Source organism: Rhea americana, unplaced genomic scaffold (genome assembly GCF_003343005.1).
Source record: "Rhea americana isolate MKP2758 unplaced genomic scaffold, rheAme1 scaffold_416, whole genome shotgun sequence".
Lineage (NCBI taxonomy): Eukaryota > Metazoa > Chordata > Aves > Rheiformes > Rheidae > Rhea > Rhea americana.
Genome location: NW_028186553.1, coordinates 83,510 through 106,991, shown reverse-complemented (window position 1 = coordinate 106,991; position 23,482 = coordinate 83,510). Strand labels below are relative to the sequence as shown.

Sequence of the window (23,482 nt, the reverse complement as noted above, 5' to 3'; positions counted from 1 at the left end):
TCACTTTGTGTTCCCCAAGGCTTGTGTGATCTGCAGTTTCTTTTTTCCCTTCTTGCCTGTCAGATGTTAGTTGCAGTCCCTCTAAACTTCTCTGATACGATACAACATTAAACTCAGCTCTCATTCGTTTTGTCTGTAACTTCTCATTTTGTCATCAACTTCTAAAGTGCATTCTTAGTTTGAAGAAAAGGATAGAGTATAGCTAATTAGGCTCCTAGGGCTTACTTTAAATTTCAATCATGCTGCTTTTTGCCTGATCTGAAAGCTTTGCAGAAAGTCATCATTCTGTTTTCACACTGCTTTTTGTGAGTCTTTGATTAAGGAAAGCCACAGGCAGTTGCTGGAACAGAAATATTAGCATGACAGATGCATCTGGTGGGTGTTTTACTTTGTATAACACCTTAGTTTTGCTTTTTGTTTGGAGATGTAGGAAGGAGACTTCATATCTCGTAGTTATTCCGGTAGCCCTGGAGGAAGGGGGATTGTGACAATTAAGAACATAGCAGGACAGAATTGTGTATACTCTGTCCATCAGTAACTCGGTTCTTGTCTGCAAAGACTGTCTTACTGCATGAATCACAACGAAGGTACGTGCCATTACCACCACAGGCATTAGGGGAACCTGCTTCCGCCTCTTCCTTAGGCTCAGCTGGCTCTGAACGCGTCCTAGCTCAATTATGAAATTTTTCATCTTCCTCTTACGCTGCCTAAAAGCTCTCTGCTGTGCCTTCTCTCTTAGCTGTCTCCAGCCCTTAGTGCTTTTCTGGGAAGCTTTGGAGAAGTCTGGCTGTCAGATCAGTTAGGCAATGCAAGATCACCTTGCTCTGACTGCTCACGGCCTCATTGGAGATGATGCAAGGAGCTGGTGTTGGATCATGAAGGGTCTTAGCCAGGTCAGCCAGACCCAGTGGCAGAAATTAAATCCCTGAGCGCATTGCCCTGCAGTGACCGTGCTGAGCTCTGAAGGGACAAAACCCCTCTCAACAGCCCAACAGCCGTTCTCTGGATCGCCGCTGATGACCCGAGAGCAGGATCGGGCAGGCGGTTTCTCAGGTGGGGCTGTCATTTCCTTGCCTCACTATACAGACTGTGCCCGTACTTTCTTCTCTGTCCCCGTGTGCTCTGCGTCTGTGAGACTCTCTGTTCAGACTTCCTCTGCATCTGCCAGGAGCTTCCTTAGCAAATTCCAGCTTGGGCTTTTTAACCAGCTGCCTAAAGAGAAAAACTGAATTTCCTGCTTAGAATTTCAATGTTAAATTCACTTTTTTGGGTGACAAAAAGGTTTGCTTAAAAAAAAAAAAGTACAGAAACTGTGATAAAGCGTAAGATCAGCCTCCAGGATTAAAATGTGAGCTGATCAGTGAAGAATTGGTTAGCCGAGTCTAGACCCTTCTGGGGAGAAGGGTCTCATCTGGGAATCAGAGGCGCTCATCCACGTTCTCTGTCCAACTGTTTTCCCTTTCCCTCAGCCTAGTTAGGTTGGGACATTCTTTGGAGTTAAGCCGTGGCAAGGGTTGCTGTTAGGTGCTGTTGAGCAGCAGCAGAGTTTGCCATTAGTAGAAACACGAACTGCTAATTACTGTGTGTACGACCTGTACAGGTTGTCATCTGGCTGGCCTTTGGGGTAGGTCTGACTCTCAGGACTTTTAACTTCTTGTCAGCAGTTGTTTTGTGCTGAGGGATATAAACTTGAGAGCAGAGTGAGTTTTAGGGATTTATTATGTATGAAACTTGTTAGTGTTTCTGCTCCATCAATCTGAGACAGAATTCTGCAGAAAACCGATGGGCTACAAATAGCTGAGAACGTTCAAGCTGCTTTCTCACTTCTGTAACAGCAGCTGAAGTTGACTGGTAGGTTTTGGCTCAGCCCCAATGTCTCATTAAGTAGGGGACTACTTAGGGGCAACCAGGACTGGGACAGGGGTGTTGGAAACAGTCTGCTTTCTTGAACATGCCTCATGTGGACTTTGAGAACTGCAGTGCTTGGTGCTCGCTGCTCTTGAGAGGCTGCTTTCGGAAATGCTGTGTTCCTGGTTACAAGAACAACATGGGGACTTGGGGGCATCTTAGTGTTACCAAGGAGATGCAGAAGTCCTCTCTGCTGGCACAGACATCCTTGGCAGTCCTGGGCTCTTACCAGGTGGTTAACTTCTGGGTCTGGGTCAGAGTGCTTTTTCCACATATGTATGACACTGTTGTTCGGTTGTTCAATGTTTCGTGCATCTCTTAAAGGGATCAGTTCAAACAGTGATGTTGAACATGCTGAACTGCTGACTGTCCCAGTCCTCCTGTATCTTGCTAAGCATCGTGGAGGAGGTATTGATGTCAATTGAAGAGATGCCATGTTAGCTTTTCAAAAGAGGCTGTTTGGGGGAGTTGTTGTTGTTTTAGGGTGGATTTTTTTGCTTGTAAAACTATTTGGTGGCTCCTAAGCAGTTTTTGCTTTTCCTGCTGTAGATGACGTGTGTGGAGAAAGTGGGCAACGATGAGAAGATGCTCATCAAAATCTTCCGGTGCTTGGGGAGCTGGTTTAACCTCGGTGTTCTGGATAGTACCTTCATGGCAAACAGCAAGTTACTGTCACTTCTCTTCGAGGTGCTGGTGAGTATTTTCTTTCACATGCTGGGAGTGGGAGCCTTGGGTAGTAAGATGGTGTTGCTTTTAAATCCAGGAGTGTTGGTCTGTTGGGCATGTTTTGTGCTGACTGTCACCTGTGGTTGAGTAGAGTGATGCTGCTTTTCCACACCCAGTGTGCAGGTACTGAAGGTGAGTTTCTTCCCTTCTTTCTATCTTGATTAGGAACCTTCCAGTCTTTACCCTGATCAGCTCCATAGAGTGAGATGACCCTCTATGCTAGCAGGTGGGGAAGAGCAAGCTGGCTGTGCCTTGTAACAAACAGATCCACACTGACAGCTCCAGGCCTGAAATGCCAGTCTTCATTTCAGACTTGTCATCTACCTTGAAGGATGGTTGGGGAGCAGCAGCACCGAGTGATAGTCGTGTTTTGGCTGCCATTTGGCTGCAATTTCCGATGCCATCTTCCCTGACACACTATCTCTCCTGTTGGCCCTGGGAAGTGTAGAAGGCAGCACATAAGTAACACCTAGTATTAGTTAATATCTCAAGGAGGAAAGCAGAAATATGCTCACAAACAGTGCTTCTTCTGATTCTTTGCTTGGTCCTTAGTTCAGGAACCTGGTTTCTCTGGACCAAACCGAAGCTGTCATTGAGGTGATGCAGTAGGTGTAGAGATGCATGCCCTGTACAGAGTTCCTGAATGCAAAACTGCTCAGGGAAATGGAAGAAGCACCCAAATTCTCCTAACTTTTCAGCTTTAGTTGCTCTGCTAATGAATATTGTTATTTACTGAGATCTAGGAGGGAGAGTAGTTTTTTTTTAAAAAAAAACTTGTAATATTTTTTCCATAGTAAGAGAAAACTGAATAGCAAAGGTTTCTAATAGATGGAATTAGAGAAAACCTTCTGCCTATGATTTGAAATTGAAATAATCTAGAAGACGTATAGGTTTACTGGAGTCCCATCACCTGTGACCTGGGATGAGTAGACAAGACAGATGGATAGAAAGTATTGGCAAAGCTTTTGGATGTAAACAAAACAAAAAAAAAAGCATGTGGGCTTTTTTGGCTATTTGTGTAGAGGAAAGCAAATCTGCAGCTCATTCAGTATTATTTTTTCCTGTCTATCTTCTGTTCTGACACATAGAATATGTGTTCAGAGATGAGAACCATTCACTTTGTTCTTGGAAGGACATTTAATACTCCTAAATCTTTTCTGAGCAGATGCTCTTCCCTGGTTTTACTGAAGCAGTTCTCAGCCACCTGACTTAACTGTTCCTCTTGAGTGCGTTCCTGCTAACTGGTGTCTGTGATGCACCTTCTCTCTGTGCTGCTTGAGAATTGCAGCTTTCCTGCAGAGCAGGCTGGTGGCTGGGGAAAGCAGAGGTCACTGCTGTCTCTGCAGCATGTGCACTAAGACAAGACTGCAGCAGGAACAGAGGTGTCTGGTCACAGGAACACTGTGTTGCCCTGGGTGATTCTTTCCTCTCTGCAAACCTGTTACCACATTTGTTAGCAGACAGAACATCAAGAAAAAAGTTCAAAGATGATTTAGTCTTCTATTTATATCTGTTTTCCTTATTCCTACTTTACTAATCATCAGTTTTGGAGTCTTTATTAAACAGATGCTTTGTCTAGTTCAGACAGGAGCCAATGAGCCAGGTTCATTTTCTGTGATAGTTGCAAAATCTTCTATTCTGCTTTGGATGTTTAACATTGGAGAAAAGGCTGTTTCTAACCGTTACTGTTGGTAGTCACTACAGTCAAAGTAGGGTGCCAGGTTTGCTTTCGAGCATGTCTTGGTTTTTGTGACTTTAGGGGAGAGAGAATTTTGGTCTGAAATGCTGAGCTTGATCCTTTCTCCAAGTCAAATTATGCTGCAGAAATGTCTGAACAAAAGCTATTTGTTGTGTGTTACTTGGAGTAAGTTTACTATCCTCATGGAACTGAAGTATTAGTAACTTTTTAGCTCCAGAAGTTGTCCATGTTCTTCCTTGAAGAAACTAAATTTGTAGAATACTAAAATCAAATTTTCTTTTCTTCCCCCAGATTTTCGATAAAATCATATATTTTCCTTCTGTTGACACTTTACCTCAGGAAATTAACTCCTGAATGACTTTTTCTTTTTTTCCATATCTGAATGTGGGAAAGCTCAGGAGACCTGTAAAACAAGGAGGCTGGGAGTATCCCGCTCCACTGCGGCAGGGAGGGCAAAGGACTGAGCGAATAAAAAGCAAGAATTCCCCGAGGATATGGGTTTCTGCTGCAGCCCTGCTCAGACCTGCAGCCCGGCCTGAGAATAATCTACCCTTTCCACCGTTGTTAATGGGAACCCTCATTTGCATCTGTTCCACGGTACAGATTAAATAAGTGACGAATGTAAATGAGGGCTCTCATTCAGTGGAAGGAGTGGACTATTCCTGGGCTGGGCTACAGGTCTGCGCAGTGCTGCAGCAGAAACCCACGTCCTCTGGGACATGGGATGTTTTGCTCACCAGCCTTTTTTTAATTGCATTATTGTTACTTTTAGGCATTTTTTTTTCTCTCCTCCTTTCCACCTTCATATGTGATGCTGAGGCTTAATGAATTGTTTTCCAGATGCTTTGAGGCCTTTCATGAAGGGACACACGTAGGCACGCACAGAATTACTGTTCCTTTGTTTCCTCTCTCCATTTCACTATTTGCTCTCTTCTCCTTCTTAGTATGCCAATCTTGTCTCCCTTCTTAATTGCCCAGGGCTCTGTGGGAGCCATTAAAGTGCCTGTTAAATCAGCCTTGCACAATTGCTATGAATGTCTACCAACTGGGACCCAAAATCCAGTTGTTCACCCCAGACCATCGTAGTGATAAATATTTCACATGTGCTTCTGTGAAACCTCACTGCCTTCCTACTCAGTCAGGGATAAAAACAGTACTATGTTTTGTTAGAGTTACTACAGGTTTTGGTTCCTCCTATGTCTGCAGCTCCCAGGGAAGGCTGAGTTGGCATCCCATTGAAGAGAGTCAATTCTGACCTTAAATGTCTGCTGGTAAAGGCATACAGGCTATCCAAAGATTGTCGGGAAGCTGTGGCTAAGCTGTAGGAAGTATGCTGGGAACAGAAAAGAATTTTACTAGGATCTTCAATAGCATCTCATTTCTCACAGTGTAATCACTGGGTTCATTTCTGCTTCCTGTTTCTTGCAGCAACAAGACAAGACATCATCAAACCTCCATGAAGCTGCTTCGGACTGTGTGTGCTCAGCGCTCTATGCCATCGAGAATGTGGAGACGAACCTGCCCCTGGCCTTGCAGCTTTTTCAGGGCGTCCTCACTCTCGAGACTGCCTATCATATGGCTGTAGCACGGGAGGACTTAGACAAGTAAGTGAACTTACAGCCATGGCCCTGTCCAGAAAGGGAGGAGAGCTGCAGTAATTACCTGGTGTTGTGTTGTCCACAGTTATTTTTGGAATCTGTGGTATTTTTATGTAACACTCTGGAGTCACTTATGTAAATCAGTGTGTGTTTGAACAAAAACAAATGAGCAAATTATTTTCTTACCCTTCATACACCAATTTGTGCTCCAGGCGTGTGTGATCAGCTCAAACTTTGACAGAGAGCTATGACTGTTACCATGCTAGATTTACTGGGCTGCTTAATCTTTCTTGCTATGAGCAAAGGACAAGGAAAATACCCTGAAGTGCAGCTGATGCAGTGCTAGCCTTGAAACAGCTGGAGGTTAGAAGTGACTTGCTGCTTCCAGAGGCTCCTCTCTGCAGACTTCTGTATGTGGCTCAGCTATTCCAAATGGAGAAGAAGGCCTGGATGTGCCTGTTGTGTCATCAACCCTTCATTCTTGACTTGTAAGAAATTACAGTCTTCATACATTGATCAAGCATGTTCAAACTATTGCTTCAGAAAACAATTGCTTCACATATGTTAGCTGTTATGAAACACTGCTCTTCTGATTGGAAACCTTCTGATCTTCGGCTTCAATTGGTTCTAGGCCAGCTTATGCCTATCCTGTTTTGCCAACATTGTCTTAACTTGAATAGCTGATGCTCATTCCCTAATATATTTATAGGTGGGAAGCAGTCAGCCTTCAGTCTGCTGAGCTAAACAAGCTCTGTTCTTTCTGTCCTTTAAGACACCTTTCTTCTCCCCTGATGATCCCAATAGCTGCTTTCTGTACTGTTCCCCTTTTGAATTCAGCCTTTGTTAGCACACGTGCAGAAAGGTATGTGCTCCTCCAGGAGGGATCTCACTCTTTTGTGTTTACATTCTGGCATCCTGGTGTGTAAGGAATGCCTTGCCTGACATCTCATGGTCTTATGGCATTAGTGTCTTAGATCTGCTCTGACTTTAGTCCATCCACAAGTTGTCAGAAAGCTCCCAAAGCTCTAGCTTCCTAGTCCCTGTTCCTGCCACCCCAGAAATAAGACTGTTACGAACCTCTACTCTGTGCCAGTAAATCCTTCCCCTTTTTCCTGCTCAAATTCGGGTGGCTTTCATTCTTCTGTACAGATAGTCCATCTCAGCTTAGTATCAGTGAAGACCATTAATGCTCACTCCTCCTTTTTATGTAGCTGTTACTAATGAACATAGACAAGATCAGCTGTGAGACTGATTCAGAACATCACTAGCACCATCCTTCCAAACTGGTATTTCCCCTTCCAGCACTGCATCTCCCTGATGCAAACTGATGCATGACACAGCTATGCTTTACCCAGTTTAGCTGATTTCCATGTGAACACCATGATCAAATCTTACAAATCCTGCTCTCTTCCCTTTCTCTTGTTTTAAAACATTGTTGATAAGAATTAGGTGGGCCCAGTCTAATTTTGGTTAGCCCATGTTGCATTTAACCCATTTCCTCTTCTGTATGTTCCAAAGACATTGTAAAAACTTGCTCGTGCTGTTGAGGTCAGATTAATTGGCCTATATATTTGCCAGCCCCACCCCGTCCCCATTCTCAAATATGAGCGCAGCACTTGCAGTTTTGTGGCTGTGCATGGTAGTGTCACTGATGGACACTACAAGGCCAGTAGCAAAGCTCTAGGACAGATCTACCCTGTGTTCAGTTTTTCAGAGTTCTAGGGTGGAGACTAGCTAGTCCCTATTCCTGCCACTCCAGAAATAAGCAGATCATCATATCCATCTCCTTGGTCCTCCTGCATTCGTCCCTCCTGTTCAGTAACAGTGTTGAAAACTGAGGCAGAGCAGTCATGTAATTTCATCTGTGCCACAAATCTTTAATCTTGCCAGTGTTTTCAGTGTGTAGCAATCCCAAGTGCTTTTTATCACATCTGAAAAATCTTGTGCTGTTCTTATAAATGACCTTGGCTGAGTCTGGCATTGTCTTGGCTTCTGGCAATTCTTGCTTGATTTCTGCTTGTCTAGGCTTCCAAAATACAGCTGTCTGCTTTTTTGGTTCGCCTCCCTGACAGCCGTTCAGTTGCTTAGAGGCACTTGGTTTACTGCTGAGTCTTTTCAAATGGCTTAAGTTCAAGGTCTAACTGAATCACTCTCAACAAGCATTCCCCTCCCCTCATTTTCAGCTGGGGATGCAAAGTCCAAATACCCTCTGCACCTTTGACTTAAAGTGTAAACCTCTGCCATGTTAAATGAGAGCACCTCAAACTAGATGAATAATTAGTCTCTTAACTCATCAAAGTTATCCCTTTTGAAATTGAAAATTGTAGTAGCATCTGCTCTGGTTTATCCTTCCATGTAAAACTAATAGAATTACTCTTCAGTTGTCAGGCATATAAAAGTTTGTTATAATGTCCTCACTGCTTGGTAAGATTGCCTCTAAAATAGCATTTCTTCGTTTCTGTGACTTTCTGAAAAACTTGCAAGCTTTCATCTTCAGCAATTGCAAGGGCATGTTATAATTAGTAGCATTTGTTTTCCAGTCTGTATCTGAGAAGAAAGTCTTTCCTAAATCCTTCCAGATATCATATAAATGCCCTGGTGACTGCACTGGAGGCATTAACCATGTTTGATCAGCTGCTGGGAAGTGCTGTGGAGCTGCAGTGTGGTGTAAAGGGTGAAACCTTTGGGGATGAAAAAGCTGAAATTGGGGGGACTCATCTCTGCCTTTAAGACAGGCTTTAGGGTACGTTTGCAAGAAGCATTTGTCCTTCTCAACGCATATTGCTGTAGCCGTGCTGTTCCTTAGGTCCTTGTTCCTGAGAGGTCATGTCTGCAGGTGCGTTCTTCTCACCCTCTGGCAGGGGTCTTGAAAGGCAAGTCATCCACCCAGAAAAAAGTGAGAGGCAGAGCTAGACTTCTGATTCCTGTTACAGCCTCTGACGTGGGACACCTCTTCAGAACAGGAATATTAAAATCGAAGCCCAGAACTAATGGCTTATCTTGGACCTCTCCCCAAATCACTGACAGGAGCAGTTTTATTGGTGCGGGGGGTGGTGCGTGGTCCTGTGCTCACTATGTGGAGTATGTGCTCCATCACACCATGCCATGGCTTTAGTCCTCCGGTGCTGAGAGGCGACCAGGAAAAGCTCCAAATCTGTCAGATATTCATTGTCTCTTGTCCAGGTTTGGACCTTCTGGAATCCTTAAGCATGGTAAAGCTAGACGGGTTTGCTGTAGTTCAGTTCAGCCACTACCATTGTTTCTGTCTTAAGCATAGCTGTGTTTTTATGCAGTGCTGTCCCTTGTGTGTGCAATGGGACATCCTGCATTTATTTTTGAAGTAAATGTGCATATCTGTCATCTGAAACATTGCACTTTTCCAGTGCTGAATTAGACCATGTTTTTTTAACAGACATTGTGTGCTAGGTTGCTTGACGCTGTAGTTTTGGAGATGTTTTCTTAGATGCTGTGGGTATTATGAAATTTTGTAAGATGTGGGTATGGGAACCCAGCCTTTTCACCTCCTTGTGAATAAAGCCAAGTTTCTCTGTATAAGTGTGTCACATTCTGTTTCCCAACTGTTGATGGGGAAAAGCCAAAGTAGGAGCTGGTATTTCTTGACCGTTGTCTCTGATACCTGCTGATGAATAGTTGTATGTGGAATATCTTTCTGACTTTTGCTCTGTTCTCTTTCTTCACCAGGGTGCTCAACTATTGCCGTGTTTTCACTGAGCTTTGCGAGACGTTCCTAGATAAGATAGTTTGCACTCCAGGCCAAGGGCTAGGTGACCTGCGGACGCTGGAGCTGTTGCTGATATGTGCAGGTCACCCACAGTATGAGGTGAGTGAGGTTTACTGATGTTCTTCTGCTCACTCTATCACCAAATCTTACTCAACTGGAGTTAAATTAGTGTAAAAATTTTTCCTTTATACTGCGACATGGTTGGGAGACTTCAGTTCCTATGTTCTGCTATCTGTGAAACTCCTACTCTGCATTTGTGCTGTGGAAAGTGTGGCATAACTTCGGCTTCCCAGAACAGTGCTCTAATGGAAGAGGCACTGATGCCTTCCTCATCCTTATGCTGAAAGTATGCTGGATGTTTTTCACAATAGAGGAGACAGGGACTGCAAGTGCAGCTCTGACAGCCTTAGTTAATCTTTTCTCAAATGTTAACTTAAGCTTTCTGGGGATTTCTTTGTAACTGATGGTGAACTCATTTGCAGTCCAAGCAAAATAAGTGTTGTTTTGCCTCAGCACCTTCTGACCATCCTCTCCGGTGAGAGCTCAGTATAACAGAACATTGCATTTAAGATACAGGCTCTGCCTTTAATTTCTCACTTTATTCTTCTCTTGGGACAATTATCAAAACTGATAATTAAATCTCTCTAACTGGTCTGTAGCTGATATATGTCTGTGTTCAGTGGGTGGAGGCTCCTTAACAGAGAGGGCGTCACGCTAAATATGACACAGGAAACGAGGAAGTGCCAGTTGTGATTTCCTACTGTGAGTTCCCCTTTCTTTGCTTGGGTCACGTTGTGGGACGGATGCAGTCCCCGAAGTGATGGATCTGGAAGTGGATCTGGACTGAGCTAATGCCCCTCTGGGAATGGGTTTTCCAGAAGCTTTTGTTACAGAGCCTGAGAGTACATCAGGCCTGCGAACCAGGAAAGTTAGCTGAGGAATGAAGGCTGTTCTGATGCAACCCTTTGGGGCTTATTTGCCCCAGATACTTTGCAGAGGGAGTGCATGATTCAGGTCAGGGGTAAGGGGATACAATTTGACCAATTTGATGTGAAATGAAGTGATGTTGACTTGGCATCCGAAGAAAAGCCTCTCCATATTTTTCAATGTTGCTTTTTCAGGAAAAAAAGCTTTATCAGTCAGGGTTGGTGCCAGGTTTTCAGGTTAATTCATTGAATTTTAAGTCCTTTATTAAGTGATAAGGAATGGGGGAGATTGGTACAGGTGGGGGAACAAGCGCACGTTTCATCATGGCCTGAGGAAGGAAGCACTGTGACTGGAAATCTGTACAGCTTTGTCACACTTTGGGCATCCTCAGAGAGGATTTCCCTGCCAGGAATACCAGTGGGTCGGAGAGCAAATGCTTTGCTGATAACAAGATGCTGAATTTTTTTTCCCAAACAGGTGGTAGAAATTTCCTTTAACTTCTGGTACAGACTGGGGGAGCACCTGTACAAGACAGATGATGCAGTCATCCACAGCATCTTCAAAGCCTACATACAGCGGCTTCTCCATGCTCTGGCCAGACACTGTCAGCTTGACTCAGACCACGTAAGGCTGCGTTTGCTTTGTTTCCTCTGGAGTTGCCGGAGGCAGTGGGATGGTAGGATGCATGTGTCCTCACTGCTATATGCTGATCACTCTCCATAGCTATAGGGCTCTACAGGTAATAGCTCTACAGTTGCAGTAATTGCAGAGAGACAATTGACAGTAATTAAAATTGCTATATTAAACCTCTCTTCATTAAGTCAGTTCTTATTCTAACAGCTCTCTTGTGTCTGCATTACTACAGAATGACACTTTCCAGTCTCCTCCAACTGGTTCCCATTTGGGGAGCTGCAGAGAGATGCTTTGTCCCCTGCTCAGCGCACTTTTGTCAGAATAGAGCTTGCACAGCTTGCTAGCCACAGTGTTGTCATCTTCCTTCTTGATGTCTGGGTTGCGTATAATTCTTCTTCCAGCTCTACTTATGTTCCTTATCCCCTCGATTTCCATCCCTTCATCTGTGTGCTGTAGCCTGTCAGAGCAGGAATACATAGCATGTGCTCATGCTATTAGCATTCTTTGTGCACTGCTTTCCTTCAAATCCCTTTTGATAGCCTGATCTGGGGAGAGGAGGGCAGGATTTCTTTTGTAAATTGTAGTTGCTTATCTTGTCCTAGTTGTGGGTGAATGGGAGTCTGGAGTTCTCCGAGCTGCTGTTTGCAGCTTTTCCTGTCTTTGTGTTTGTGCTAGGAGGGAGTCCCGGAGGAGACGGATGACTTTGGGGAGTTCCGGATGCGTGTCTCAGACCTGGTGAAAGACCTGATCTTCCTAGTGGGATCAGTGGAATGTTTTGCTCAGGTGGGTTTGCAGGAGTATCACACTGGCAAAGGAATCCTGAAAGAGGAGACATCCTGCCTTTGCAGAGAGGGACCGTGTTGCTCTGAGATTTTGCATGTACCACCTTCTTGCTTGGCTGACTCAGCTCTGCATTCCTGGCCCAGTCTCATCTGAGCCGAATGGCTTTATCTTGAGCTGCAGTTCCTCTACAGCCTTCTTCGTTACACTGTGCACCTCTGTGGCCCTGTCTAGAGCTCACTGCAGCTCCGAGCAGGATGAGGAGGTGCACTCGTGTCCATAGCTGTGCGCAATGTAGACAACAGCTGACAGCCTTTGGGATGGGAGGATCTCACACTACATTTTCTCCTCATGCATGAGGAAGCAACAGTGTCTTGAAATAGGCAGTGAGGACTGTTGTGGGAGGAGCAGCATGAGCAGGTCTCACCTGGGGGGAAGGCACTCTCATCCCAAAACAGCAGAGTAAACTGTGGAAGGGAAGTGTTCATGTGAGGCCAGGTCTGGATTTGGGGCATATCAGATGAGGTGAGCAAGCAGGTGGCTATGTCTTGGGGTGGAGTTGGTGCCTGCAAGCCTGCAGGCTGTGTTTGCAGCTTCTTTTATGACAGATTCTCTTTTTTTTTTTTTTGCAGCTTTATGCAACTTTGAAGGATGGGAATCCACCCTGGGAGGTGACGGAAGCTGTCCTTTTCATCATGGCCTCTATAGCTAAGAGCGTTGACCAGTGAGTACTGACAATCCTGCTTGTGTCTGTAAGGGCTGTGAGGGAAGGCGTTGCCTTTGACTACCTCCAAGTTTGTGGGTTGTGCAAAGACCCTATGATTGTTCCAGGGATACTCACAGGATCCTGCTTTCCTAGGCAGAAAACAGGATTTACACATTTAAAATGCACGTGCTGTTTCAGATAAACAGTGTCCTGGAGTTCTACTTAGCTGCTACACAGTCATGCTGGTCTTCTCCAGTTGTATGCAGTGCCTTTGGTCTCCCGAGAGACCGGGGGAGACACCAAGTTTGGTGTATGCTTACTGACTCACGTTATCTGTGTCAAGGCTGCTCTCGTTGCTGTTATCTAAGTTTTTGTTACCGCTGTGTTTCTGAAAGCGTGAGCCTCTCGTGACCTTGCATTGCTGGAGAGCGAGGGAGTTCGCTCCCCGCGAGCGTGTCCTGTGTTGCTTGGGAGGTTCTTGTGCCGACCTGCTCTGTCGGGCTTGGCCGCGCTCTTGCCACGAGAGGGCGGGCGGTGCTGTCCGCTGAGCGGAGCAGGAGCCGCGCGATGGGCACGGGCTGCGCGGTGCAGGGACTCCCCACGTCAGGAGTGGTAGCTGCCTTCCACATGGAGACCAGGCTCCTCTGGCTTTCTGCAGTCTCTGGAGTATTCATTAGCTGGATTTGGCGTTTTCTTTATTTTTATGCCACTAACTCTTGTGGAAGGTGTTTTGATCCTTCCACACCACTCTGTTCAGTAAAGCTGTTCTCCTAGAGGCTACTGTTCTTCTGAATCCCAGCTTTGAGGGTCCTGACTCTGCTCTAGCTAGTGTTTCAGATATCTAGTGAAGTGTGGCCACAGGGTTTGCCTAGCTAGATGCCGTGCAGACCAAAGACACGGCAGTTCATCAGGTTCAGTAAAACCAGCCATTCTGTGGAATTGTCGTAGGGAAAATTTTATGGGGAAAGTGGGCTGGGGCCCTCCTTAGGGCTAAGCTGGCTGCCTTTTTCCCGCAGGGAGAACAACCCAACCCTGGTGGAGGTGCTGGAGGGGGTGGTGCGCCTGCCCGAGACGGTGCACACGGCTGTCCGCTACACCAGCATCGAGCTGGTTGGAGAGATGAGTGAGGTCGTGGACAGAAACCCTCAGTTCCTAGGTGAGTTTCTCCAGTGATCCTGGCCTGGTCTTTGCCTGTCTGGTTTCACCTCACAGACTCTTGTATTTTGGGGGCCAGCACCAGGGGCAAAACCACTCTGCCCTGTGGTGAGCGTTGTCCCAGGTACCCCTGTTCACCCTGACCTCCCTTGTGGCTTTCTTCTTCCTCAGATCCTGTGCTGGGTTACTTGATGAAAGGCCTGTGTGACAGGCGGCTGGCCTCAGCTGCTGCCAAGGCCATTCACAATATCTGCTCGGTATGCCGGGACCATATGGCTCAGCACTTTAACGGGCTGCTAGAGATAGCCCGTTCCCTTGACTCCTTCACACTCTCTCCAGAAGCTGCTGTGGGACTCCTTAAGGGTATGTATTGAAAAGCAGTCATTGAGTTTGTGAGGATCACCTACCATGGATGTTGCAATCCCATTTGCACGTTGCTTATCCTGAAATAAGGGCCTCTTTTTGGCCTGAAGCACTCTGTGTGTGCACATTAGGCTCTCCTGAAGAGCTTACCCAGGTGAGTCACATTAAGAAGAGGTAGAAAGAAATGCTTTCTGGGTTTACAAGCTGTTTCCTTGCCTATTTAGAAGCTCTGAATTTGAATTGCAGGAAGGAAATATTTGAAGTACTTATAGCCAAATTAACAATGGTATTATTAATATATATGAGCACTTGGAAATTGACTGCTGTACATGCAGAGTAGAAAATTGTTAGTGTTTGTTGCTTAAGAAGGAATTTGGACACAAGAATGTAGCTTTTCAACTATAGCCTGCAGTCAGAGCATTCACTTCTCACTGGCATTCAGCTGTTGAGCTTCCTATGCTTGTTGCTATTTGACCAGCTTCATGCATGTGCAGGATGTATGTCTAGGCCTTAAAGATTCCTGACATTTTTGAGTGCTCCACTGTTTGGAATATTCTTTAAAAATGGAGCAGCTAAGGAGTTTTTGCAAAAAGAAGTTTGTTGCAGATGTACAGTAAGATTGTGTGACGGAAGAGACAAAATTAACCTGTTTTTCACTTGTTCAGTGCTCACGTATCAGTACAAGCAGCATTAGCCATACTTCTGAACTGGTTCCTGTTCCTACTACAAAGTACTTTTTCCTCCTTCTTTCAAACATTGTAGCGAATCCTGTGTGGCAGAGAGGTTTCGCTCCCAGGGTTATTGTCAGCCCAGACTCTGTGGTCTGACTGCACCTTTAGTATGAGGTGGAAAGTGTTCTTACTCCTGCCTCTGAGTAGGATGCTGTGATATGGCAGTGGGAATAACTTAAGTGCTCTTCTCATTTCATTTGTGTGAATCCTGAAATTCCCTGGCTGTGAATCCTAGTGCAGATGCTTTTTGAAAGAAACTTCCTCGGACCTCGTGACACTGCTTTAGGAAGAGGCAAGGACACTGCTGCGAGACATGCTGTGCTTCCTGAAGTACCCAGATGTGGCTGCTACATCTGTCTTGCTTCAAATCAACCTTATACTCTTGCATGTCAGCATCCTTTCCTCCTTCCCATCCACCAGAAAGTATTTTAGTGTGTGATTTAATTGAAGAGTCTGAGTCAAGCAGTGGTACAGTCAGAGAAACATTTTTCAGTCCCAGGAAGCAGTAATTCTTTGTCCCTGCGTTTGCCCTGGAGCTGTGCACTCTCCCTGCTGTGCAAGGCAGGGCTGGCAGCAGGCTGCAGGTAGGGCCAGTTTGGGAACCTTGCTTATGTAGTTTTTCACTGATTGAACTCCCACGCTGCATTCATGTTTCTGAACCTGCCTCCTCTTGTGTTTCAGGGACAGCGTTGGTCCTTGCCAGGCTCCCCTTAGAGAAGATAGCAGAATGCCTCAGTGAACTCTGTGCCGTACAAGTCATGGCACTGAAGAAGGTACGTCCCAGTCAGAGCTGCATAACGTGCTGCTGCTCTGTCACTAGGTTTGTACGCAGCAGATCAGAGTCGATCTAGCTGCCTGGGCTTGATCTGCTGCAGTGACTGTGTTTGAAGCTGTGGGTGTACAATGAGTGTCGTCTTCCTGTTCAGGACTGAGTATGAGTCCAGACTGAGCTACTGAGCAGTAACTGGATCCTCTAACTGGTTCCAGTATGTGAGTCCTCAGTCTTTGGGGATTTCCTGGTATGTCCCCTTTGTGTTGGCTGGGACTCTTAGAGCAGTGGGCCACCTACTGCTGTCCTTTCCTAGCTTGAGGAGACCAGAACACAGGCAGTGGTGACACAGGCTGTTTCTTTCTCTAGTTTGAAGACTTGCTTAGTGTGGTCTAATCAAGCCTGTGATTTTGTGCTACCTGACAAATACATGGCTCTTAATATGCAGTGGGTTAAGTGGATTTGAGAAGCTGATCTGCAGAATGGAGGGAAATGGTCTTTAGAAATCGGTTTGTGTGCCAGGAGCTGAAGAGCCTTCTTGAAAATACATCAAATGTAGAAGGTAGCTTTCATCCTGTATCTTCAGTGCGGAGGCACAGCATACAAGAATGCTGATCCCCTGTGGGACATGTGGCTTCTGCTGTCTTCTGTATGTCTCATCTCCTGCTGGAGTCTGTGCTGTTGCAATAGAGGTGCAGTCTATTGCAAAAGGTTGTATTCCGGCTATCCCTAAAATGTGGTAGCCCTCGTGACCTTTCCATTTAGAAACGAGGTTAATGGTGGGTGGAAATCCCAACAGATGGCAAGAGAAGAAGAGTAGTTCTAAGAAAGGGACATGCGCGTCCTGTGTTTCTTAAAAATGACCTGTGGTTGTGAAGGTTTGTGAAGACTGGTTCTTCAGTGCTCTGCCTGCTAACACTGCTATTTCCTAGCAGCTCTTCTGCCTAGGGCTCTGCTCCCTTCTGGTTCAGAGTAGACTCTGAATGCAGAGAAGCCAAACTGAAAAGCTGCTCTGAGCTTTCACAGTAAGTTACATGTCTGCGGCTGAGGTTAGGAGCCACTTGGGGCTGAGCTGAGGTTTATTTCCGTGTCAGTGGCCGTTCAGGGTTGCTGTAATGCCTCTTGCTTTTCTGGCCGTTTGCCTTTGTGCTGATATGAAGAGATGTCAGCTCTGCTTTGGCCTGAAGGGGATGCGAAAGAGCTCCTCGTGGGATCTGGAGCCGAGGCAGAGTTTACGCAGCCTTCGCTGGGAGGGGGCTGCGTGCATTCCTCAAATCCCATCGTTTCTCTCTTTTGTAGCTGCTCTCTCAGGAGCCAAGCAATGGCCTCTCCTCAGACCCTACTGTGCCCCTGGATCGACTCGCTGTCATCTTTAGGTAAGAAGGGAAAGATTGGGACAGTCTGCGTAGGGAGTTTGTGAACATCCTGCCATCCTACCTGGTGCGGATTATCTATTTCAAATCTACTTGATCTCTGAAGCAAGTAAAGCTTCTTGCCAAGAGACTCAAAAACCACGTGCAAGAGAAGGGCCTTCCTGTAGGTGCTGCTGAGAGCCCCCTTCAGTCAGCGGCAGTCAGGAGACATTTCCTTCTGGTCCCCTTTCAGTAGTGTGAGCAGGCAGTAGAGGTTCTAACCCATTTCCTTGGCTTTAAAAACAAAAAATGACTATTTAGAAAAAAAAGGCCTTTAACTTTTCCTGCTTTTCCACAGACATACCAATCCCATTGTAGAAAATGGACAGATCCATCCGTGCCAAAAAGTCATTCAGGAAGTAAGTGCCAGTAGGTCCAGAGCTGGGCAGCTAAGTTCTGGCGTGGGGGTGAGTTGATGGGGATGTCGTGTTGGGTGACCGGTTTGGCTGTAATCCCCAGCTGCTGGGCAGGTGCTTTCGTCTGGGGCTGAAGAGAGCATATGGGAAGAGCTGCTTGTGATGCTCCTTCCCTAACAGAGGTGGAAAACAGTGGTGGGGGAGCTGGCTCTCGAACCCCTGAAAGGTGACGTGGCTCTGAGAATCAGTAGCATTTTCCCAGGCGCTTTATCTGCCCTCGTAATAGCTGCAGTGCTGTGCTGGAGACGTTAAGCCAGTCTCTCATTTCTGAGTACTTTCAGGTGAATGTGGAGCTGGTTCTTCACTCCTGAATGAAACTAGTGTAAGAATAATCCATCCTGTAACGCAGGTGCCTGTTGTTGCCTGGGACTTGAGTGGCATCTGCCTGACAGCCTAGGGATTTAGGCCCCTTTCGGATAGGAGGGCGGTCTTGTCCTGCTGCAGTATGCTGTTTCTTGGTTCAGCTTTAACCCCTCGGTTGTGCTCAGATCTGGCCCGTGCTGTCGGAGACCCTGAACAAACACAGTGCCGATAACCGCATCGTGGAGCGCTGCTGCCGATGCCTGCGCTTTGCTGTCCGCTGCGTAGGCAAAGGATCCGCTGCCCTGCTGCAGCCGCTAGTCACGCAGGTACGGAGGCCGCTGAGAGCCCCCTGGGACGGGAGGTGCTCTTGGAATGTGCTCGCGCAGGCGGTGCGATCCCAGAATTGGAGATGTCCTCAGAAAGCGCCCGGTCGGTTCGCACCGGCAGGCCAGCGCGTCTCGCGGGCAGATGCCAGGCTGCCACCGCTGCGTAGCCAGGCTGCAAACAGCTCTGGGAGGCCTTGCAGTAAATGCCGGCAGTCTCGGGAGTTCCTACGCAAACTGCCCTGGGCAGTTGGGAGAGCCTTTGAACTCCAGAGAAGAGCTAAGCTCTGCCCGATTCCTGCTCCGTAGGTTGTGGGAACCCTGCAGCTGCAGCTGTAATTTGAAAGGTATGCGTGAAACTTGGCTTTGTACAACGAGAGGCAGCTCTTGGGCCTAGTACTGAGCATCCCCTGCTCTGCTTAATGCTCCCTCTGTGCTAAAGAAGGATCCAAAGCGAGAAGAAACTGCAGAGGCTGTAAGAGCTGCCCATGGAGCCTTTCCAAAGCGCAAAGTTAGATCTGAGCAAGACCTTGGTGTCTCCTGGGGACAAAGCCAGATGATGGACCATGCCTGTGGGGTGCAGTTAGCTTGGGAGCCAAAGCAGTTTCTGCAGCTCATTCCTGAAGGCTCTGGGATGGAGGGCAGCCAGAACTGGGTTGTGGGCTGAATGTGTCCCTGCAAGGCTGTGTGCAGCCTGCAGGCAAAGCCTGTGACTGACGGGACACGTGTGCTTCCGCCCTCCCAAACGTGGCTGTAGCTGGAGCGGAGCAGCCCCTAGGCAGAGCCTCGGGAATGCAGGGCAGCAGCCAGGCTGCTCCTGGACCGTGGTGGAGGGGGGACGCTGTGGCCGTCCAGCGCTGCCGGGGGCGGCAGGACCCGCCGCTGCCGCAGCGGAGCGGCGTTCCTCGTGGGCAGGCAGTGTGTGTCTCCCTGGCAGATGGTGAATGTGTACCGGGCGCACCAGCACTCCTGTTTCCTCTACCTGGGCAGCATCCTGGTGGACGAGTACGGCATGGAGGAGGGCTGCCGGCAGGGGCTGCTGGACATGCTTCAGGTAGGTGCCCTTGGGACTGGGGAACGGCTCTGCTCCCTGTCCCTGTCTGCACTTGCTCCCCTGCTCGCTGTCCTGGGGGTTTGCTTCCGCGTCTCTAAATCACTCAGTTACTGTGCTGAGGTATGAGAACGCCCCACTGCGTTAATGGCGATAGCTGAGCTGTGGGTGCAGGCGAGGACAGGAGAGTTTGTGTTAAGCAGGCTGAGAGCAGTTAACTGTAGGTGCTCTGATGCAAGCTTGGACTAGTCCAAACACCTGTGCGCTCTAACGTAAGTTGTTTCCTGGATGAACAAAACCAAGAAGATGAAGAACTAGTGAGTGGCTTCTTGTCAGTGGAGCACATTGCTAGAAGAAGGCATCGCTGCTGCGGGGCAAGTACCCTCTCAGGAAGAGAGATCCAAACCTGCCTGCTCCAGAGTCCCTTTGAGTAGTGGCAGTGCTGGCTGTCAGGAGGAGAAGTGAGGATTGGATCTGCTCTGGTGTGGTCCAGGGTGGATGCTGTGGCTCTCCCTGTAGAGCTAAGGGCAGTGAATCAGATGAGCCAGCGGGGAGGCAGTGAAACGATGAAGGGTGTGGATGCTAGCGTGCACTCTGCGCTCCCTCCTGCCTTGGGAGATGCCCAGGGCTTTGTGCAGGGCACTGCCAGGCCACAGACTCGTCGTATTCTCAGATCATGAGACCCCGGTAGTGCCTTCCTTGTGCAAGCTGGCAGGGGAGGCAGAGCTGGAGTGGCCTGTCCTGAGCTGGGCCGTGAACACAACCTGCCCAGGAGCTGTGGGGTCATTAAGGAGGTCCTGGTCACTGGATTTGACTGAGGACTGTCCATCTCCAGGTCCTGAGTGGCGACTGCCTGTGTAGCACTGTTCTGATGTGCTATGAATGGACACTTAGGAGATCAGCTAGCAGCTCTGGGACTAGGTTAGTTTTGCAGGAAAAGGCTCAGCCCACCCAGTGCAATGGTCCTGATGCTCTGCTCTCTCTAACGGACCTTCTCTGAGCACCCACCTCATATTCCTGACCGCTCTAATGGGTGTTCAGCAAAGGAAGTCCTCCCTCTTCACCTTTCCTTCCTTCTGCAAATAGGGCTAGCTTGAGTCTCAGGCTGTTCCTAGAGATCGGGATGTGTGATAATTGCTAACGGATCCCCGTGACCCTTCTCCTAGGCACTATGCATACCTACCTTCCAACTCCTAGAGCAGCCCAATGGCCTTCAGAACCACCCCGACACCGTGGACGACCTCTTCCGACTAGCAACCAGGTATCCGGCGCTCCAGCCTACTCTGACTGCTGCGTTAGCTCACTTAGAGCTAGCGGGGCTGTTTCAGCGTGAAGACATGTTCTCTGTTGCTTTTAGCCAAGAGGATGCTATGAAGGAAAAGTATCCTTAGGAATTAATCATCCTTGAGAGTAGACACATAAGCTACTGCGGGGATCTTAGTTGGTGCTTACGTCTATCAAAACGGCCAGTCCGTTCTGCCAGCAGGTCCCTCCAGTTCCTGTGCATGCTTTTGGGGCTTTTGGGAGGCTGCTTTGGAGGTGTCGTAGGTGACAGCAGCAGCAGATGGTTTGGGATTTGGAAGTGGAAGCTGGAGCGTAGTCAGGGTACCCCTCTACCCTCCTTGTAGAGAGTTCCCACACGGCTGTGGGAGCACTCCTGCCTCCCTGGGGTGGGTGGGAGAAGACAGTTCTGATTGCCATCCCCAGCTGTAGAGGATGGGGCTGCTCTCAGGAGCACAGAGCCGTGGCCCCATAGCAGCGGGCTGGCCGAGGGCCTAGCTGAACCAGTCTGCAAGGAGAAACTCCTGTAGGCATGGTGTGCAGAAGCCAGGCTGATGCCTGTAACGTCCGTCTCTCCTCTGCCTGACCAGGTTTATCCAGCGCAGCCCCGTCACCTTGCTACGCAGCCAGGTGATGATCCCCATCCTGCAGTGGGCCATAGCTGCCACCACCCTAGACCACCGAGATGCCAACTGCAGCGTCATGAAGTTCCTACGTGACCTCATCCACACGGGGGTGGCCAATGACGTGAGTGACCTGGGGACGTGCGTACGTGGGATTGTTCCCTGTGGGAGGCCAGCTTCCAAGCCCTGTTCCCTTCCTCTGTGGAAGGGGCCGTGGAGTTGGGGACGTGCTCACTGCTGCCTTCCTCTTGTGTGTTTGTAATCGTGGTTCCCCGGGAGGCTGTCGCGCTGCGGTAGCTCGCCTGGCCGCAGTTACTCCACCGCCGCCGGCCGAGACAGTCTGGCAGGTGCTGTCGAGACTGACCACCTCTTGGCGTCAGAGGCCGCCTCCGGCTCAGTCCTGCGCGTGTGGAGCCGGGGGCAGTGCGTCCCCGTCCCCAGCTGGCGCTCCCGGGTGCTGCTCACCCGCTCTGCCTCCTCCTGCAGCACGAGGAGGACTTCGAAATGCGGAAGGAGCTCATCGCCCAGGTGATGAACCAGCTGGGCCAGCAGCTCGTCAACCAGCTGCTGCACACGTGCTGCTTCTGCCTGCCGCCCTACACCCTGCCCGACGTCGCCGAGGTGCTCTGGGAGATCATGCAGATCGACAGGCCGGTGAGAGGGCCGGGCCGCCCCTCCGGGAGGGACGCAGACTGGGATGGGGTCAGGCTGCTCCTGCAGGGAGGGTGGAGCTGGTGCGACGGGCGGTTGTCAGAGCGTCACCCGCCATCTGCATCGGTGACCCCCTGGGCTCCTCCCTGCGCCCAGAAGTCCCCTGGACTTCTCCTCTCTGTCTCTCCTGCTGTCTGCCCGGGCAGAGAGGTGGCAGTTTACTCCCGGCCCTTCAGCAAGGTCGCTCCGGGCGGCCACCGCTTTGAGGCTCTGCACGAAGGCGCCGAGTGCTGCTCGTCCGTGAGCCGTCCCAGGTTGCGTGCGGGGCTCTGCAGCCTCCCAGCTCTGACCACGCAGTGCTTTCCCTGCGAGAGGGGAAATCCCAAAGCCTGGACCTCCTGCTAGGAGCACTGCCCTGGGCACCTGCTGGTGGCCAAGCCAGGACACGGGCTGGGTTGACTCTACATCCTGCACTGAGCTGCTTCCTTCTCTTGCTTCCTCCAGACGTTTTGTCGCTGGCTGGAGAATTCACTGAAGAGTTTACCAAAGGAAACAACGGGGGGAGCCATCCAAGTCACACACAAACAGCTGACGGACTTCCACAAGCAGGTCACAAGGTGAGCAAACGCGCTCGCGGCCCGGAGCAGGGCAGGGTGCGCTCCGGCGGGCCGCGAGCACCTGCTGCACCCGCGCGGGCAGCAGGGAGCCGGGACAGCGACGGGGTGATGTGCAGCCACCTCCGGCAGCAGCGTGTCTCTCTCGCGGGCCCGTCTCCAGGACGTGGGCTTTGCCCCGGCTCCAAACATTGGCAGCTCTGTGCTGAGGCTCTGCGGGTTGTGGCTCTGAGGTGCTCATCTCCAAGACGTTTCCTTCGGGAAACTAGACATGTAGTGATCTTTGATCTGAGTCTCGAGCTTTCCCATCTGCTCCTGAGCCTCTCTCAATCTTCCGGAGCGTTTGGGGATTGACTGTCCTGTCCGTAGCCTCCACATCCTTTCCAGGCTGTTTCGACCTGAACCACGAAACAGGCTCTTACCGGGGCTGAACCGCATCCCCCCTGTGAGGTTCCTCTTCCAAACTCAGAGCGCTGAGTGAACAGCTGTAGCGGCCATTTCAGCTCGGCAGCTGGCGTCTGGCCGCTGCTGTCGCTGCGCCTCGCGTGGTTCCCTACGGCCGCCCTCCACGAAACCCCACAGAGCTTTTGGGCCTTGCTGCCGAGCTCCGGGCCCTTTGCCGCGTTCCCCGCGAGGACCCCGCTGCACCCAAGATGAAAAGCCGGCAGCCTGCAGGGCTCCGTCCTGCCTGCTGCTTGCCGTGGGTTGTTCTCCGGGCGCGCTAAAGCGGCTCCCCGGGCGACTGGCGCATCGGTGGGATGGGTAACCGCAGCCCCTGGCCAGCACCCTCAGCTGCGTTTGCTCGGCTGCCGAACGCAGGGCGTCCCGGTACAGCCCTCGGCGCCCCCGCCAGCGACCGAGGGCGCCGGGCAGCCCTGCTGCGGGGGGCTGGCGTTGCCCCTTCCCTCACTGAGCGGGTTTTTCCTCTCTTGCACGAGCCCGGCCGCGTGGCGCTGGGAGGCGGGGAGCCCACGGAGCGGAGCGGCCTCCCCCCACCCCGCCGGGGCGCGAGCAGCCTTCGCACGCCCGTGCGCCGCCCGCCAGCCCCTCCGTGGGGTCGGCGGCTCCCGG

At 49.5% G+C, this 23,482-nt stretch overlaps 1 protein-coding gene across 2 annotated transcripts in view; it reads left to right on the top strand.

Annotated features, from left to right (window-relative positions):
* TNPO3 (transportin 3) overlaps positions 1-23,482 on the top strand; it is a 30,086-nt gene that overhangs the window by 4,556 nt on the left and 2,048 nt on the right. Inside the window, exons 4-20 of one of the 2 annotated variants that reach the window (XM_085314930.1) lie at positions 2,458-2,601; positions 5,762-5,937; positions 9,634-9,772; positions 11,078-11,224; positions 11,909-12,016; positions 12,646-12,737; positions 13,736-13,875; positions 14,046-14,237; positions 15,650-15,741; positions 17,037-17,113; positions 17,448-17,508; positions 18,054-18,194; positions 19,129-19,245; positions 20,409-20,503; positions 21,114-21,270; positions 21,633-21,800; positions 22,302-22,414. In XM_085314930.1, coding sequence (XP_085171056.1) covers positions 2,458-2,601; positions 5,762-5,937; positions 9,634-9,772; positions 11,078-11,224; positions 11,909-12,016; positions 12,646-12,737; positions 13,736-13,875; positions 14,046-14,237; positions 15,650-15,741; positions 17,037-17,113; positions 17,448-17,508; positions 18,054-18,194; positions 19,129-19,245; positions 20,409-20,503; positions 21,114-21,270; positions 21,633-21,800; positions 22,302-22,414 — 2,159 coding nt within the window. The remainder of the gene's footprint in view (positions 1-2,457; positions 2,602-5,761; positions 5,938-9,633; positions 9,773-11,077; positions 11,225-11,908; positions 12,017-12,645; positions 12,738-13,735; positions 13,876-14,045; positions 14,238-15,649; positions 15,742-17,036; positions 17,114-17,447; positions 17,509-18,053; positions 18,195-19,128; positions 19,246-20,408; positions 20,504-21,113; positions 21,271-21,632; positions 21,801-22,301; positions 22,415-23,482) is intronic. The other variant, XM_085314931.1, reaches the window with a different exon arrangement.